Source organism: Catharus ustulatus, chromosome 4 (genome assembly GCF_009819885.2).
Source record: "Catharus ustulatus isolate bCatUst1 chromosome 4, bCatUst1.pri.v2, whole genome shotgun sequence".
NCBI lineage: Eukaryota > Metazoa > Chordata > Aves > Passeriformes > Turdidae > Catharus > Catharus ustulatus.
Genome location: NC_046224.1, coordinates 29,576,304 through 29,595,675, shown reverse-complemented (window position 1 = coordinate 29,595,675; position 19,372 = coordinate 29,576,304). Strand labels below are relative to the sequence as shown.

Genomic DNA, 19,372 nt, shown 5'->3' with positions numbered 1-19,372 from the left:
TCTGTCCTCCTCTGCCCTCACCTCTCTGAACACCACCCAGTTCAATCACACCATCAGCCACCTTTCCCCTCCCACTTTTCACATTCTTGTCCAACATTCACATTTTCTGTCAACTGTGAATAAAGGGCACCAGCAATAAAAAACACTTCTTGAGACACATTCATTTCTCCAAGGAAAAGCCATAAAAGTTCACTCATTTTTATTCAGCTGGTCTTTTCCCCACTCACTGCTTTTCTTAATCAACCACTGCACTAAGTTTGAAATCTGGTGTAACACTGGATTTGTGAACCCCTAGAAGCTATTACAACAAGATTTTTCAACCATTACTTCCCAGTCTCCTGGGGAAGACCATAAAACACTCACAAAAGCAAACTCAGAAAGGAAAAGCCTATCACCAACAACTTTTCCCAGCTACTGGAAATTCACAAGTTAAAAAGCCATAGCTCTGCTGCATATGATCTGTAGAGCAGTGAATTCAGTAAGGATTTCTGAACATGTGAGAAATTCAGCAGTAAACAACTGAGCAGAAGAAACACAAACCAGTTGAGCTAGCAAACAGTAAATGAGCTTGGCCTGAAGGATCCAGGTCAGATGATGCCATCTTCAGCACAGTAACTGCAAGATGAATAGGACCTCTCCTCAGAATAGCATAGCAAGACCCTATGCTACCATTTAACTTCAGAGACCTTAAAGGTCACAGCTGAAAACCACACAACTACTGAGATGTTGCTGTCCCCATCCAATCGCAAATGAAAAATGACAAATACTCCTGTTAAATGGCTAACAGAGCAATAAAGCAAGAGAGAATCATTAAAATGATTGAGATTGTTCACCACAGATATCAGCTTCCATAGTGCTGCAGTGAATTATTTATTAATAAGTTTCCATTGCTACAGAAGTGTCAGTTGACCTCACTCCAGCTTCACCACTCTGTGCACACTAACAGTTGCCAGCGAGCAAAACATGCTTGAGGGGGGTCTTCCACAAATAATACTGGCTAGTAACACCTAAACCTTGTTTTTTTTAAGAAATACTACAAATATCTCAAGCAAATAAATCCTTTGCTATTAGTCACTCAGTAAGGGAAGAAAGTGGTGTTATCTGGTCTACTTCCAGTTTTATTTCTAGAGCTACCTCTTACTTGTGGTGACACACCTCTCTGGGGAATTTCTTGTTTGGTGGAAAAGTTGACTCCAAGACTTCTTTTCCTTTCCTTCTTTCTTTCTTCTTGCCTCTCCATGTAAATTCAGAATACCATCCAAACACAACCATCTGCTTCTACACCCACAGAGCCCTTCCTAGCATGGGTACACAACAGCCTGTGTAACACCTCTACTCCTCTCTGGCACCTCCCGGAAAGACAGGAGAGGCACAGGCAACCTGGGTGGTAGGGACCGAACTCACCTCCAGCTTCCCGCTGCTGAGACAGCCACAGCACCACCAGCATCCTCCATGCTGTGCCTTGTCACTCTCCAGAACATTGTACGCTCCTGAATGACACTGCAAACTGTTACATAAGCCAAAGTTTTGTTGACCAAAATGCATGTTATGCTTCAACATTCCATTCTGTAAATTCAGCGCAATTACCATCTTGATGTTTTTTGGTACACAAATGAAGGTTTCCAAACCGCTGAAACTTTGTGTCAATCCCAGCCAAGGCAGGCAAATACAAGCAACATCACACGCTCTTTGTTAGAGCAGGTTTTGTCATTTATTCCAATAGAAGGTGACTGGAGTCAAGGGAAAGGAGAATTACAATCCATGATACATGGTTAGACTACATAATGTCACTTTTACAACACATAGTCAGAGGTTTATAAGGACAGAAAGTGACAATGTGATGATCTTCCATCCCCATCTCTGGCCTAATATGTTCATAAATCTTGCCTAAATTAACTCTTGCTTTTTAAAGTTTCCAACAAGTTGCTCTACAGATAATTATTCCTCATGGTTACAAATCTTGTAGCTTCCACTCTAATGTTCTTAAGCTTCAATTTCTCCCTTCATTGAAAATCTCTCCTATCTGGTCCAAGAGCCCTTCCACTACAGAATGAATATTTTCCACAATGCAGAAATTAAGTCGCATCTCTGTTGTTCCTCAGGTGTGGTAACTAGGTTGCTATTTTTGACATTTTCACCTGGTAACATCCTTTCCAAAGCATCATAGGGATATTCTCTGAACCATTCCCACTTAGTCAATCAACATCCTTCCTGAGCAGTTGACATTCATAACTACCACACAGCTGACACACAGGTGGGAAAACTTCCCAGCTTCCAACCATAAATTTAAACTGTTTTCCCAACCATACCACGGCACAGTGAGCTCCACTTCAACAACCCACCAAACTCTTACTCCCTCTGACCCACTCCCCTCCAGCCCCACATGACTGGTTTGCAGTTTTTGCTATCTTATCAATACAGAACTTCACTGTTTATCCCTAGAAAAACCAGTTCAGTCTCTCTGTGCTATTCATACAAAAGCCTACCCACAAAAACAACCAAAATGAAATTTCCTACATGTATTTTATTCAAAATATTAGTGAACAAAGCTTGGTATACCATGCTGATGTCTGTTCCAATACATCTTTAAACAAATGGCTTTAATAAGCTTTTTAATCTAAAGCTAATACCTTATTACAACAGATATACCTTTGTGGAGTACACTTTTAAGGACTCAGCTCCCACAGGACACATTATTCCCAACTTCCAATAACATCTCTGAAATCCAGAAAGTCACCTCATGTATCTTACACACTGCCAGACAAACCAACGTCTCTGACACACTTAATGAACCCTAAACCAGCAACATGCCTCTCATGTTTGCAAGCAGTGTCCTACATTTATCATGCACCAGGCTGGTACCTTGTGTGATAATTTGTAATAGTTTATGACAGAACTGCAGCAATGCTGTGTTAATGACAATGCACTGAACACCACCTGTAAAATGCTATCCAAGGATTAATCTCGGAGGAACTGGTGGAGCTACAATAGTAGGTCTTTCCATAGTTGTAAGACAAGAGGATATACTCCAAATATTAAATTGTGCATTCATTAAGCTAGGTTAAAACTACTTTAATACAAATACAGATGTTGCTGTAAGCTAAAAACTTAATGTTCCTCTCCCCACAGTTGAAAAATAAAAGGGGAAACATACTCGATGTTTTTCACTATCAATAATCCAGATGTGGTATCTTTCATTAAACATAGTTAACAATTGCTCCTCGCAGCAAATATGAATTTGGATAATGCCAACAATGCTAACAGAGACCTGCACAGGATTCCTTCCCTCTCCTCACCATCATTTTAGTTTATCAACTTTGGCTATTGGGGAAATAAAATCACTTCAATAGGGTTTTAAACAAGTTAGGGGAAAAAAAAACACACCTTCCTTCCTCGGTCATTAGGGATCTAAAACAGTCCAAACCACATGACTAAATATATTTACCATTTTTCATCCTACTGAATGCCAAGATCCAAGCATGGTCCATGCACTTTCTAGTAAGTTTAGCTAATCAACAAAATGTTTCATTTCCTCTGCCCTTCCTCCCCTCTTATCCAATACACTTACAGATTTAACAAGCTAGAGGATTTTAGAAACATGGCCTTCTCCCCTTCATCAAGAAGCATTTCCCTACATGCACAAGATATATGAATGAGGGGTAAGATCCAGTTCAACAAACACACCAGATCTTTGTCAGCTTCTGCAATGTGGGTGCCATAAAGTGATGGTGCTGACAGAAGAATGAAGTTTATCTGAACAGTCAGCACCTGTGTTTTTGACTCAAGCTTGGTCTCGGAAGAAGAAAAACCTGGATATTAAAAAGACAAGCCACTGATACCATTTTTTCACCAGACATCTAGGACATCTCATAGCATCCTTGCTTTCATGCCTGCTCTACAGAGCTCAAGTGACAAATGAAAAGCACTTTACCACATCAAGTTTGTGCCAAAGTTTCCTTATAGGAGTCTAGTAAATTTGCATGTAAATTATTACTCCTTGCTCAATTTTGTGTCACACACCACTATTTCTACAATAGATATGGGAACATGCCACGGATTTTAAAAAAAAGCTATGAACATCTGAATATTCACTACAGTACCTCTTCTCAGCAAAGACTTTTTCGTGTTTCTTTACTGCAAAAAAGGTTCCAGTAAAGTCCATCTAACCCGCAAAAAATTAATAAAACCTGGCATTTTCAACACTTGCAGTTTTCTTTAAAATGTCAGCACATTCAGATTTGTATGGTGCTCTTGAGCCCTCTTGGTTGGTTTTTTTCCCTCCTTTTTCTGCAAGGGATGAGGCAAACTGAGAACTTGTCAGTTCCCAAACTAGTTTACATAAACCAGCCCTAATCAGAGCCCAAATCTGCTAGAGTCAGCATCATGAGAGATCTCCACATTTCCCTGAGTGTCTCAAAGACCACACCACCAGACAGTATGGACAGAGAAACACCAATTACTGATCTTCAAATAGTTACTGAACAGAGCCCATGAAAAGTCTCAGTGCGAATGAAATGAAATTTGACTGAGATTCTATGTTGAAATATATACCTCTGGAAATTTTCCTGCATTAGTTCTTAGTAGCAACACAAAATTTTATTATTGAAGCTAACTATGGAAAACAGCAAAAGGTCTAAATCTTTTACACCATTATGGAGGGACATATCAGGAAGTCTGTTTTTCAAAGAAAGCCTATTCTGGAAAAAAAGCCCTCCTCCATTTTAGGTGCCACTGAGAACTGCAATCATGATTTTTTAAATTGGGTGCCAGAGCTGCTTTACAATTTTTAACATTTTACATCCACGTGATATTTAAATCACTATAAAGAAACCACAAAGGCAACACTTCCAGTTCCACAAAAGTCTCTCTAAAGCGACCTACAATATGTACTGCCTCAACTCACTTTTATTAGTTTTTCTCTGATGAGACTTCCTCTCCCCAAGACACTGTACCATCATTAAGCCAACACACAAATGAAACAAAATACTGAGATTTGTATCACTTGGCTTTAAAAAGACCACAAAGACAAAAATAAAAACCACTTACACTGTAGTAAGCAACATGATGGTTTATCCTTTTCTCCACAATATTTCAGTATTCTTTTCTGCTCCCAACCCTCCACACTATCATAACCTTCAGAAAGACTCACGCATTTTCTATTGTAAAATATACATTAGTTCCCATCAAAAGGGGCTGAGAACTGACCATGCTGCCCCACACCATTAATTCAACTCTTCTGCTCATAGGAAAGTTGCCACCAGTAGCCACTGCCAGCAAGATCCTGCTGAAAAAACTCTGCAAAAGTCTGCTGGAATTGATGAGCGTGCTCACTGCAAAATATTTTGTCTCCACTATTGACAGTGTTTTCAAATCCTGTCTCTCACATGGTAACATTGAGTCAGGCAGGAAAACAAACATTTCCACTACCTACTTAAAGCTGAAGCTCACTAATTGGAGTCTTGCTCTCTCTTGGATGATGTAGAAAACATCTTAAGCAGTAGTAGGCAGACAGCAATGATGTATGACAGAATACCTGATTTCAGTCAGGTGTTAGACTTGTACCATTTCATGCTGGGTCACTCAAATCTGCACTCCCAAAATTTTCTTGCTTTTCACACGGCCCTGGACAGCCAGTCTAGCTTGCTGAACTAGGAGCACTGGGATCCCTAAAGATGTGCTTGATCCACCTCAGAACACCCAGGCGTGCATTTGCTGCCTTACCCAAGTTTGGTTCGTTAGACCAGAACGAAGTTCTAGCAGTGGCCTGATTTGCACACACAGTAATACAGGTGTAACTACAAGGTGGTCTCCTGTTTGATAACTGAGTGTATAGAAACAGAAGAGAGCCAAAAATGCAAGAGCAGCACTGGTTTAGCCAGTAGCCCAGCTAGTCCTCCAGGACCACAAGGCAGGAACAGTGCAGTTGCTCAGGGCAGCAAGCAGATGGAGGGAAGCTGAGCATTTTGGCAAAGCTCTGGGCCCATGAGGCTACACAGGGAGAACACATGCAGAAACAGTGTGAAAAAGGAACTGTCACATGGGGACTGAACAGTAAATAATTCTGAGGCTAGGGCAAGTGTTGAAGCCAGGCCTAAAACAGAAGGCATGAACTGTAAAAAAGGATGTACTAAAAAGCATTAGCAAGAACACCAGTTCTCTATACCTGCTAGTTAGAAAAGGGAAAATTCTTTATCTAGACAATTTATGGAGTTTAAACTTTCTATTCAAATGATAATATGACTGAGGACCAAGAAGACATTGTAATTCAACCATTGATAGGAATGTTTCCTTAAAGAATTTTTATTTACTATGTACTCTGAGTTGAACAATGAACCCCTTTCCTTTCAGCCAATAAAATTTTCACAAAGACCAACAATTCATAAAAATTACTAGTAAGTTATGCAGTTCAAACGAGAAAGGAGTTGCTGTTAAAATGAAGGTGTCTCAATAGGAGAAGCTATTTAAGATCAAGCAAGTTCAAATTCAGTTGCTGCTTAACAAATTCATTTCAGAGCAAAAGAGAGCCATGGTGCCATTCTGTCAGTGGCAGCTGTGTTTTGAAAGGTTCTTGCCGCTCCCTTCTGTCCCCTGATACTCACTGCTGCACTCTGAGGTGCCAATACAATTGCTTGCATGACTGTGTTCTATCCAGAGTTTTAAGAACTATCCCACTTAAAGGGGAAAAGACAAAACCAAAACAGTAAAAATATCACAATAAAGTACTTTAAAACAAATACAGCCTATATGACAACCATACCAAAAACAAAACAAAAAACCTGATAAGTGAAGACAGAAGTCACAGAAACAAATCGAATCATTCATGTCTCGAAAGAGACTACACTCCTCCTCCTTTCTCCTCCCCTTTTTTCCAAGTATTCTCTTCCCCAAGAAGAAAAAACCCCACCCATGCCTAACAAGTTCTACAGTTAAGTGTTTGGAAGAAGCACACAGAATGCAAAAACAAACACAAAACAGAATCAGGTAATTTTTCCTGGTCTTCACTAAGAGGTAAGATGGAACTCCCTGCAGCTTTCACTCTAAGACACAAGATGTAGCAAAAATAGAAAAAAAAAGAATTGACGTTTACTGTATTTGTTAGAAGAAACCATATTACCATGTTCCTGTAGCAAAATCTATTGGTCTTGTGTCTCGATTTGAAAAGGCACATTTTATGACAATTCAACATTCCAGACAAACATAAAACATTGATATGAAACAAGGCTGAGCTCAAAAGACTAGCTTTGTCTATTATTGCTAGGCCTTCTGATTAAATATACATAACACCTGCTGTAATGTGTAAAACCAGGAAAATCTACAGGGTTTACTTGTTTAAAATAGAAATTGATTGCTTCATGACCAGCCCACTTACCAAAGCATGATTTTTATTTAGAAATGTGCCATTTTCCAGAAACACCAACAGAGAAGAGTATGAGGCAGCCTGCAAGATTTTTGGATGGCAAACAGACTATTGATATAACTATCAGAGACTACATTGTCACAAGTCATGCTAGTCTTAACTCAATTACATGGCCACTGAACAATTTCTGCATGAACCTAAGTGTTTAATTAAAAATAAAGTACAGTTAGCATGTCCTTTTCAACTGCTCAATATAAAAAAAAATCCTACACATTTAGGAAAAACCCCACCTGTTCCCCCAAGAGACTATGAACACGAGTTTGAGACATGTACAACATTTATTGTTAATAACATATTCCATTGGCTTTGATATTCCTTCATGAAAGCAAATCAGAAAAAGAAACAAACACCTAAATGTGCTTTTAAAATATTTAGGTTTCAAACAAAACTTCGACTTCAATATTTTCCACCTAGCTTGAGACAATAGAGCTCCAATTTCAAGGCTCTACGTTCTTTAGACTGGAAGAGAAAAAATTAATTCCTGCCTCAACAGTTTTGAAGCAGTAAGGAATCCAGTCCCAAAAGTATATAATAATGCCATTTCCTCTTACACTGCAGAAACAAATCAGGAAGCATCAACAAGCTTATGACCTTACAAAGTTCCCAAGCAAGATGAACCATACTAAAATTCGCACAATAAATACACTGCAGGTTTTTAGAGACAGCCCAAAAGGAGCTTTAGTCATCAGGGTTCCCCATCTCATGAACTTCACATGGCTCCCTGTTCTTTCCTGCTGACGGGCTGTGCTCATGCTCCTTCCCACTGCAGTAGAAGAAACTTAAGGAAGGCACTGTAGAATTACCAGAGTAAACTGCTATCAGGTTTCTGTATGAGGTAGCTCCCAAGGTGAGCACAACAGAAACAGAATTTGAGACATTTAACTTTGGGAGAGTTCATACAGCCAGACTAACACAGATAGCCTCCAACCTCTATGCACTGTTCAGTCATGAAAACAAACTACCTGATTTAATATTTTCCCTTATCTCCCAAGGGAGAAGGAAAACCCCCAAAAACAAACAAACCAAAACACACACATTAATGAATTATGAGCACAACCCAGCACTATATGTCTCAGCCTATATGTGTGTTTCACAAACACCTGCTGTCTAGGGTGGTTGCTTTCCCTGTCTATGACAAACTATACTTAACATGCACCTGTGCTTTTCACCTGTACTCCTACAAATAACCCTATCCACAAGACTTGATCTTAAACACTCTGAAGGATCCAAATTCTACTGGTGACATCATCAATTTTTCCAGCTCAAAAATAAAAGCATCAAATCTCAAAATACATTTTCATAAACCCAAAGTCTACTAGTTCATTAGAAATGTAATTTCTGACTATGAGAAATGGAAGTAAGAGCTATAAGTATTCCCTCAATTCAGCATACTTGCTGCACAAAGCATATTAACTCTTGCACCTGCAGTTAGAAGATGTGAAATATTTATTTCTGCTTTTGAAAATATCTAGAAATCTATTTAACATCATATTTACAGAGAATAAGTTTTAGATGCGGCCTTCAAGGTTGATACTATTTAGGAATGCAGGAAAGTACTGGAGAATATTTCTGAAGTATCTCACCTAAATCACATAGATGGTTTTACTTCATATATGATCCAACATAAGGTTGCATTCTATTCTTCAAGGGCTGAATTTTATTTCCAAATATAAAATAATAGAATCACTCTAAGTTGTTAGTGCAATAGCATGTTTCAATTATGGCTTTGGTTCATTGAAAAAAATACTTCAAAACCATAATTTGCATGTTATTTTAGAAAAAAATCTGAAAGAACCTCTTCTAGGTTTCTATACCTATCTTCACCCGACTTCTCCTTTTACACTTTACACATGGTAAAAGCAGCAGTAAATACTAAAGAATCATAATACATCAGTACAGAAACTATATTCAGTTTTGTTTCTAAGTTTCTAATACTCCCAGGATGTTAAGAAGATTATACCTTCAAGTGACACTGTCTGCTTGGAATCCAGTCAATTCAAAAAGAAAGAAACTGGATTTACTTTCATTTCACATTCCTCAGCTTTCCTAATCCTTCCAACAAATTTTACAGTTTTAAGGACATGGTTGTGGTAGAAGCAGCAAAGTAACTACTCAGAGGCAAACCAAGTAAACAGACTAATACCATTTATTTTCTTGAGACTTCCTTGCTTGTATTAATATTGGATAAAATATTTATTGAGAAAACTTTGATTACCATGTTGATAAGCATTTACGTAACTTTTTTAAGCAAGTTACTATAAAAAGCACACGCACTCTGGAAAGACAAAGGAAAATTATCTTTTTTTGTTCTTTCAGAATGGAACAAATTACATCTTCTAAAAATTGATTGTCAATGGCTGGAAGCCTAAATCTGTTTCATCTTTCCCCATAAGCACAGGAAGTAAGGTCACTGACAGATTTTAATTGAAAACATCTTCAAACCAGACTTCTGCTCTAGATCAGGATTTTGTTCTGCGACATGCAATTTCTATTCCAATGTATCACACAAGTTAAGCCTAATCCAGCAGCAGCTTCAGTTTTAAATACAGGCACCACTGGAGAAGTTACCCAGCCGGAATCCAGTGTAGCTGACAAACAACTCTGTCTCCCATTCAAAAAGTAACCTGATACGAGCCCAGAGGCGTCTGCTACATAAACGCTCGGAGCTTTGTCTCCAAATAATGTTCAGTTGTATCGTTGTGGCTTTGTGGTTGAGCAGTGCTTACTGCAATCTGCATAGATGAGGAGGAATTTATTTACAAGAGAATTATGAGCCACAGGAAAAGGTGAGACAGGCTCAACATCTTATCAAGTTGACACCCAGCTAGAAGAATAAACGCTTCCTCCACCACCCTGCAGCATCAAACAACTGCCTTTAAATTAGGAAAGTACTTAGAGACTCTCCACAAACTAGTTCAATACACTACTGGCTGAGGAGCAAAAAAGGGAGATCCTTCTTTTCTTGTAAGAGTTCATACCAGTTTAATTTTCTTATTCAGTATCAAAAGATTCAATAAGAAATTCAGTCCAATAGGGTGTAAATTAAAAAAAAAAGAGGTTGAAAACAAAATCTTACTACTTAAGAAAAAAGATCTTTACCTGTGCTATCCACCTATGTGACCATCTATGTTCAGGTGCATTTAGAGTTCTCGAATTTATCTTACCAGACATCTGAGAGCTTTCTATTAAAACTGAGACCAGCTACCCATTTAGATAATGCCCTTCTCCACAGCTCTAAAGCAAGGATGCTCAATTCAAATATTCAGGGCAGCCACAAAAACCTCTCCAAATGTGCAATATCAAGGAGCCCTCCTCTCACAAGACTTCCCAACTCAGCTTTCCATCATCAATACCCTAACTATATTCCTAATTTCACCCATTCTTATCACAGTTCCAGCCCTAGTGTCATCTTTGCTGTTCGTTATTTCAGTATCCTCCTGATCAAAGTTGGCATCCCCCCTTGCTCTCACCCTGCCACTCCAACCAACTTCAGACAGAGGGCACAAAGACAGCTCCACACTGCCTTAACTGTCCAGAAAAGCTTTGTCAGAACACACTCATTGCAGAGCTGAGAACTGCACACATCTGAGCCAAGCCCAGCAAGCTCACAGCTCTGGTCAGGGCCAGCACCCCTGTTGCTATCCTAGCAGTTACTGCTCCATTCAGGACACCAGGTGGGAGACCCGATGTCTCTCAGCTACTGAAGAATCAAAGATTTGCCTTCTCCTTTTGAGACAGACCCACAGCCAGCAGCACAAGGAACACAGCAACTGGAAGATTTAATCTAGTGCCATTTATTTGCTCAGTCTCCAATTGCCTTGTATCACTTAGGACCTCTTGCTTTCACCATCACTCCCTTTGCTAAGGACAAGGGCAAATCCTACATTGTCTGCCAAGATGAAGTAGTTTCCAGCTTGCCCAACTACACATTTTATAGAAATACCAATAAAGTATTTTGAGGACAATACTTCCTCTCTCTTTCTCACCACTGAGATGTAAAAATGCTAGTAATAATTCAGTTGATGAATAAAAACATGCAGACTCATACCCATACCACTTACTCGTAGCTGTTGTCTCAGTGATAACCTGTGCAGCATTCTAAAATGCTTCACGAACTGAACTTGCATGGAGAGCAAGTTACAAAGTTACTGTGTTTATCCTGCCTGTTAATACCACGAATAAAATCATTATAGCAAGGGTTACAAAATGTTCTCTGAAACCTTACAAGACGTTAATCCTAAAAATCAACCACCATAAAACCCACAAATCCTCTCTTCACTTGATCAGTGCACCAAGGTTCTCCATAATAAATAGTATTAGCCCCAATGCTACAGTCTGCACATAAATTACATTGTTTTTTATTATTTGTACTATCTCACAAAAACAGAAAAGCACAATATTTTGTATCACTGTTGCGATGCCCTTCTGTTAGACCATTATATAAGCTCATCTGTCAGCCCAGTGACACATTACATTATTGCCCCAACCAAATTCACAGTTTCATTATCCCCACTGTTAAAAAGACCAGCAGTTAGAAAACATGTCTTGTCCACTTAAATTCAAGTCTTCTTTTCTTCCTCAACATAAAAACTAATTATTACATTTCCCTTTAAGCCTAATCTTTTATACATTTGAATAAAGTCCTGTCCACCTGGCATTTTTTCTAGATTAGACAGTCAGTCCCAATAGTTCTGCAAACAGAACTGTCTCTAGTAGCCTCTCTCTTCCTTGAAAGACAAGGCCCTTTACTGGACACAGAAGTGCAGCTGGAGCTCTTCAGCTACTGAAGAAAACAAATGAGTTATTGCACAGGATATGCCCAAGTTCAAAACCAATGTGTTCATGAGGTCCAGTACCACTGTAATCCTGTTGAATCCCATTCTGTCCGCAATTCCTGATAAACACCAGGCCCCTTAATACAACACTACTACATTGTCTAGTCCCCATCCTAGAGCTATGCAGGTTTTTCAAGTCCTTCAGTATGACACTATTATGCATGTTCCTTACTGAAAAGCATGGATTTCAGGCCCTTGATTTACTGTGTTTCCACCATTCCTCCCTCCTCTTCCCCTGACTTGTGGGTGAATTTTAGCCTCTTATCTATTTCAAACCACAAGACCTGACATGCTGTCTTGACCAGATGGCTAAAGCCAAATCAAAATTCTATACAGGATATTAATTCATAGAAGAGAAGCCTCTCTAAATCAGAAGGGAGAATGGAAAAGGACTAAAAGGATTAGAGAACAGTTTGCACATGAACAGCAAACAGGCAGGGGATGTAAGCTGAAACTGCTAAAATTGAAAGTGAGCAAACATCAGTAGCCATGATTTCTTTTAAAGAATATTTGATTTATTAAAAAAACCCAACATCAAAATCCTACCATACTTTGATACAGCAGTACATGTTCCCATCTCTACAGCTAATTAACTCACTAAGAAAATCCTAATATTGTAAAAACGTGTTATACCACCACCTGTTACTTTCTATTTGCTTACAATTAGTTTATTTCTTATACTTGTTTTCTGTAGAGTCAAGTTCTGCAGACAGGTTTATAATCTACTGGAGCTTTACTGTTCTCAAGACAAAAGTTCGGCTTTCTGATCAACTTTTCTACTCACTGCTATTGCATCAGGACATTCCTTAGGATCTTGAAAATCAAATGAGGAACTGCATCTGAGAAATCACATTTTACAAACTAAGAAACTAAGAAACTAAGAAACAAGGTCCAATTCTGAGAGCCTAATTTGAAACCTTAATTGATATTTAGAATTTCAGACATCTATTTAAGAACAGCTTCCCCTGACTTTTTTGGCAGCTGGAAGCACTCAGCATTTCTGCAACATAGATCCCAGAGGTCTGACATCCAGTAAATGAGGAACACACACACAGCTAGTGACCACCTGTGGGAAGCTTGGTTTAAGCAACTTGAGCATCACTGAAACTCTGCAACAGCAACATAACTCAACTGTCTAGGACAGCATTTAATTACATTAACAGCAAAACATTTATTCAAACTTCCCTATCTCTCCCTTTATGTCACACCTCAAGCATCTGCTACAAAAGGAGTAAGAGTCCTGTAGATAACTTTATTTGCTCTCCAGTTGCCATTTTTCCCCAGAGCAGGATCAGTCACCGAACACAATGATGGTCCTGTCTCCCTGTAGGTGTGTGCACGTGCAGGTGCCTCTATAGCTATAAATACTATCTGTGTGGATACACACTGTGTGACCATATGAGCACAGCTGCAAAACAGCTTACAAGTACAGAAGTTTAAAACTGTATGGGTTAATAGGTTATTTTAATGTCAGTGTTTCCAACTTGCTGATTTTTGCCTCTGCAGTCTTCATATGCTGCTACAATTTTCGTGGAGGAATTTTTCCAGTTCTTAAAACAAACTTAGAAAAACACTTCTGTCACAAGGCTGATTCATGCACATTCATGAAGTGCTCCAAGGAGCAGCAGCAGATTATCATGCTTCTGGTTAAGATGAGAAAAGGACCAACACTCTGAAGCCCTGAATTCTGAGCCAGATTCTGAAGCAAGTATCCTAGAACAGCAGGCACACATTTTCCCAAAAGTTTGATGCTTTTGGTCACATCTCCAGCCTTGTCCCAGAACCTTGTCTTCCGCACTTCTGATTCATCCTTTCAACACTATTTTTTTGATGTTTATTTTCTTTTTTTAAATTGAGTCCATCTGTGTTTCCCAGTGTGCTTATCCTACTATCAGACTGCATTACTTTCTCCATCTAGGATTAATTTCTGCATTGCAGTTTCCCTCATCTACAGACCTATTTTACACTCCTGACCTACTGTCCTGCATCCTGATCTTTGTGCCTTGCCAGTTTCAGTTTCTTTCATCAGACAAACCCTCTTGCAATTTGTGTCTCTTCCCCTCCTACAACTTCCAAGTTTCCGGACACATCAACAAGCAGAAGAGTGATTGGAAAGATCCTCAGACCCTTACTCCAAACTAAATCTAAATCCCACATTGGCTCCTTCTAAAGCCTTCTTTCTGACTGCCTTCTTGGGCCTGATGCAACCAAAGACCACCACACAACAGTGCACCAGAAGGCAGATGCCAAAGACTTCTTAAATTAAGTAAGGCATTACAGAGCAGAGATATGTCCTTAAACACAAGGCAGGCAGGTACCCAGTGGACAGTCCTGAAGCTCAAACCAGTGCCCCTTCTGGAGCAGTTTAGATAGACTTTCACAGCAAAGTCCAATCTTTCACGTAACATTTTGGGCTATGGGAAGAGTGCTGAGTACATCTGCCCAGGTGACACATGTACTCCCGGTCAGTACTAACAGGTAGGAGAGGTCCCACGAGAATAGGCCACATTCAAGCTTCAGCTGACAAAGAAAAAGGTCATATTCTCTATCATAGCCATGTCTACCTAAATTCAGTCATTACAAGCTTTCAAAAAATAAAAATCACTTTTGAAGCAGGAGTGGACAAAACATCCCCTTCAGAGCAGACACAATCCAGCAAAGTTTAACTGCATACTCCAAAGCATAAGGGTATTAAAGCTGTTCAGAAAAGAAGTTGGCAGAACTCAAAGCAGAAGCCATTGTTTTCCTCTTGCCTCAGCATAAGAAGTTGCTGAACTCTCTCAACTGATATTTTGCAAAGAAGAAAAATCTTCAGCCCATAGCTAAGTGCACACTTTACAAAATTTCAGCTGAAATATTAAAGTTTTTTCTCAATTCCACAGCAAAGCAGAAATATTTCTCAGACACATCTTGCAGCTTAAGTAAGATCTAGCACAATCAGGTTATTTTTCCAATATTTTTGGGCATTTTGCATGCCATTAATTACACTGAGGAACAAGTGATGTGAGTACTGTGGGCCAATTTTATCTTTTTCTTCCCCTAATCTCATGTGTTAGGAGAAAAGACACCATTAATGCATTCCTCTTATAAAAGGTTTTCCCTTAGTCTTTTAAAACAGTTATCTCTCCAGTACCATCAACAGCTGAAAACACAGTACATATAGGGAGTACCTGTATCTTGAGCTCATGTGTGTTTGGCAATCACTGCAGAAAAGCATAGAAATATGACTTTTCAAGAGATAGAAAGACATCATATTACATAACTCCAGAGTGAAAAACTTACAAGGACTCCATGAGAATGGGATTCCTATACATGAGCCAAAAGAGAAATTGTCTGCATAATTAAGATTATTTAATGCTACCATTTCACTAAACTAAATTTTAAAGGATAAGCAATTCCTTGCAGCTCTTTTTCCTTATATCCATGTTCCCAGGACACATTGTATTTAATAACTCTTATGCAATTAGCATTCATCATGTTCTATGCCACAACAGACCAGGCTGGAGACACACTGGCACTTAAGGACATCATCCATAATAACTCTTACACAACCAGTGTTATTCATACTGTCTGCCACAATGGGCAGAGCTGGAGACTCTCTGGTAGTTTAGGACATCAGCCACAAACAGATTTACTTTCAAATGAAGGAAAGCCATGTCTCCCACAGCTGAAGTGAGACTATATTATTAAGAAGTCTATTCTGCTTCACTTCTCTCCCAAAAAACTCCCACACATGCACACACATTCTGAACTGACAAGCAAGAACTGGGATTTCAGAACCTGCCATGCACCACAATCACCAGCTTCCCAAGACTTCTTGAAAAAGATCTGTGCTGCAGCAAGAGTCACTGTTCTTTAATGTGCCCAGTTCCTGACACCTACCACTCAAGGTAGGCCAAAGCTGTTAAAGCCTGCTTTGCTGAAGTCATGCTGTATTTCAAGTCCCAGCCCTGCCTGAGAAGTCTAAGACCTTGCTTCACAAAAAGCACTCACCAAACAGACACCACTGAACAAAAAGCTGCACTGTCCACTAGCTTGTTTAGCATTCTTACTTCTTGAAAGAACATGCAAACAAAAAACACATTTCCTCTGGCAGGACTACAAGTGTAGCTTGTAGACACGAGGCTGACATAAATAAAGCTAGCACAGCATAGAAAGCAGTCATAAAGAGAATCCTCCAACCATATGGGTCTTCTGTGAAAATGAACTGGAAGCAAGCTTGACAAGCTCAACTGGCCACAAGAGACATGATGCCAACTCAAGTGTTTGCAACAGACTAATGCAATTAAGTTGAATAAACAATATCCTGCAACTGTCCCATAAGACAGCTACATCTGATTCCTTGCTTGACCTCCACAACTTGCCTTTGGTCCCTGAGTCTCTGAGGAGACTCACTGCAGTCTTTTCAGAGTCCACAAGACAGAGTTCTCCTCCCTCCCATGAAAACAGCACAGTGAGACAAGATAAATCCTCCTGATTGTCAGTGCAGGAGTTGTACAGATTGTGCAATGGAACATAAGCAAAAACACAGGCTGTGCTGAGCAGCAAGACATTCAAATAGCCTGGCCAAGGCCTTGCTTCACTGAAGTGCTCAAATGCAAACCTACCTTCAGCATACTGGCAGCCCAACCACATACTAAGAGTCCAGCATCTGTTTAACTGGGGAAGCTGAAGCCCTGATTCAGTGACATGTGACTTTAGTGGAAGCTGGATCAAGCATTCCAAAACCCAAGTTGTTTAACTACTAAATTTTCTTAAGTATTGTCTTTGCTATTTCAACTGCAAGTAAGTGGCCATCCACTCTTACTGTATGTTTCTTCTGTGCAACTGAGAGCTGTAGGAGCTTGCTCTTGCTGTCCCTAGACTGGTTAAGACCACATGGCACTGAAAGGCAAATGAACTTCACCCTAAAGAAATTTACAGGAGTTGTAAATTACTTAAGTGAATGCTGCCCAAACCTACGGCATTTGGTCAGTATACAGCCCTTCTTGTTTCACACCACCCATTGCACCATCCAAACATTCCAAGACTAAAGACAAAAATTCGGATAAAAACTGTATTTTCTAAACCGTATGGGCCCCAGATGGAGAAATTAGACTCCAGTCATGCTTTTAAATAAAGCATTTCACCTTAACAAAAAGGAACAAAATATTCTTGTTCTCTTCAACCTGCAGACTTGAAATCTCTGCAATGAATGGACCATTTCTGAGATGCCAATAAAAAAGCATCCTCTGAAGAGCAAGTTTACCCTTAGTATCCTCAAGTTCATTGCACATGATTCACATGCCCAGTGGAAATTGAAAACATAGAGAACTCAAAATCAAAACAGCTTAAAGGTTCCTGCCCTAGACTGAGCAGGAAAGGATTGCTTTGAGCAAGATCTGCCGTCTCCAAGTACTCTCTTCCAACAGCTCAAACACTAGTTGAGTTACATAATGTTTCTACTGCTGTTTAAGTTATACAAGAATGCACAATAATCACACAAATGTTTACAGAAATTCACAGCCATGTTTAACGAAAAGCTACTATGTATCAGAGAAACAAACAAGAGCTTTCACTGACTTACTATGAAAATACAGAAGAAACCCAGCCATTCTCAACGGCAAAAAAAACCCACAAATAAATTTCCAACTCACGAACCTAGTGCTTTGCCTTCTATTTGTATGCAAAGTTTGATCTATTTAAGAAAAATCACTGAAGTTTAGTATGAACTATCAATTTTCATATAGCCTGGAACGGAACATCTCTACTAGGCTAGGACGGGAGCTAGAGGAGAGCGTAACTTCGCTGAAAAGCTAACTAGTTACCCCCAAAACACAAACTACTTTCTCAAGTGGAATAAAGGATTATTATAAAGAGATAAGCACGTTTTATAACACCAAGGGTTTTTAAGTATACAACAATAATCACCACAATTCCTGTGTTTGAACAAAAGAGTCAACACTAGTTGGTCCGCTTCATGAAACAAGTTATTGCAGGTTCTTATCACTTCTTGCCACTTATCAACAACTTTCTGATGTTGATTAAAACGTATTACTTTATACCTGCTATCTACAAAAAGCCTAATCACAGCAAAACTGTACCCCTCCATGAAATAATTATTATTATGATCTTTTTAAAGTATTTAAGATGAACCAAGAAGTGCTATGGGACCAGAACCAAATGAGACATCTTTGTGATTAAACTGTCTGCTTAACTACAGACTAATTTTGATACCTGAAGCCACAAGAGAAAAAGCGAGAGGAAAAAAAAGGGGTCATTCACTCATGTTTTTTCCAAAAAACCTACTGAATACACCACCCTCTGAAGCCCGAACCGTTCTCTCCACACACAAGTCATGCCACGGCGCTGCTTAGAAAGTCGTATTGGGCGTTTCGAGATCTCCGAACGCCTCCTCAGCCGAAAGGTGAAGGAGAGCCAGGCTGCCCTGCATGTGCCCCGCAGGTGCTACCGCAGCCCGACACCGGGCACCTCCAGACGCCCCGGGCGCGGAGGCCACAATGCGGGGTTACCACTGCCGGGCACAGGACACCCTACAAGCCCGAAACGCCGGGTGCCCCTTTGTCCCCGACCGCTTCTCTCCTTCGCTTCCCCGGGTCGGCTCCCAGTCCCTGAGCCCGGAGCGTTCGCGGTCTGGCCGCGAACAATGCGCGCCTCTTCTGGCGGAGCTCCCCGGCCGCGCCGCGCCGGCCCCCGCCCGCCGGTACCGCCGCATTGTTACCGGCGCTGCCGCCCCTCGCCGGCACGGGCACGGCCCCGGCCCCGCACACCTGCCCCCCGGGCCCTCTTTGTTCCCTTACCTGCGGCGGGAGAGCCCCGCAGCGCCGGCACGGCGAGCAGCAGCGGGAGCAGGGCGGGCAGCGCCGGCCGCCACCGCGCCGCGGCCACCACGAAGCGTGTCATCCCCTCCATGGCACGGCCCGGCCCGGCCCGGCGTCAAGTCATCGCGGTGGCCCCCGCGTCCCCCCCGCGGATGGCTGGAAGGGCTGGGCGGGCTCGGCGGCTCCTCCCGGGCGCATCCACCGCCAGCGGGGCTGGGACGCCCGCGGACGGGAGGCCGCCGCAGCACCCACCCTTCCCCACGCCCACCCCGTGGGGAGCGTTCACGGGGGCAGCGCCG

At 40.7% G+C, this 19,372-nt stretch overlaps 1 protein-coding gene across 2 annotated transcripts in view; it reads right to left on the bottom strand.

Moving 5' to 3' along the window:
* The window catches only part of KIAA1549 (KIAA1549 ortholog), a 141,588-nt gene extending 122,424 nt beyond the window's left edge, over positions 1–19,164 (bottom strand). Inside the window, exon 1 of one of the 2 annotated variants that reach the window (XM_033057075.2) lies at positions 19,053–19,164. In XM_033057075.2, the coding sequence (XP_032912966.1) occupies positions 19,053–19,164 (112 nt within the window). The remainder of the gene's footprint in view (positions 1–19,052) is intronic. The other variant, XM_033057076.2, reaches the window with a different exon arrangement.
* Between the last annotated feature and the right edge of the window lie 208 nt (positions 19,165–19,372).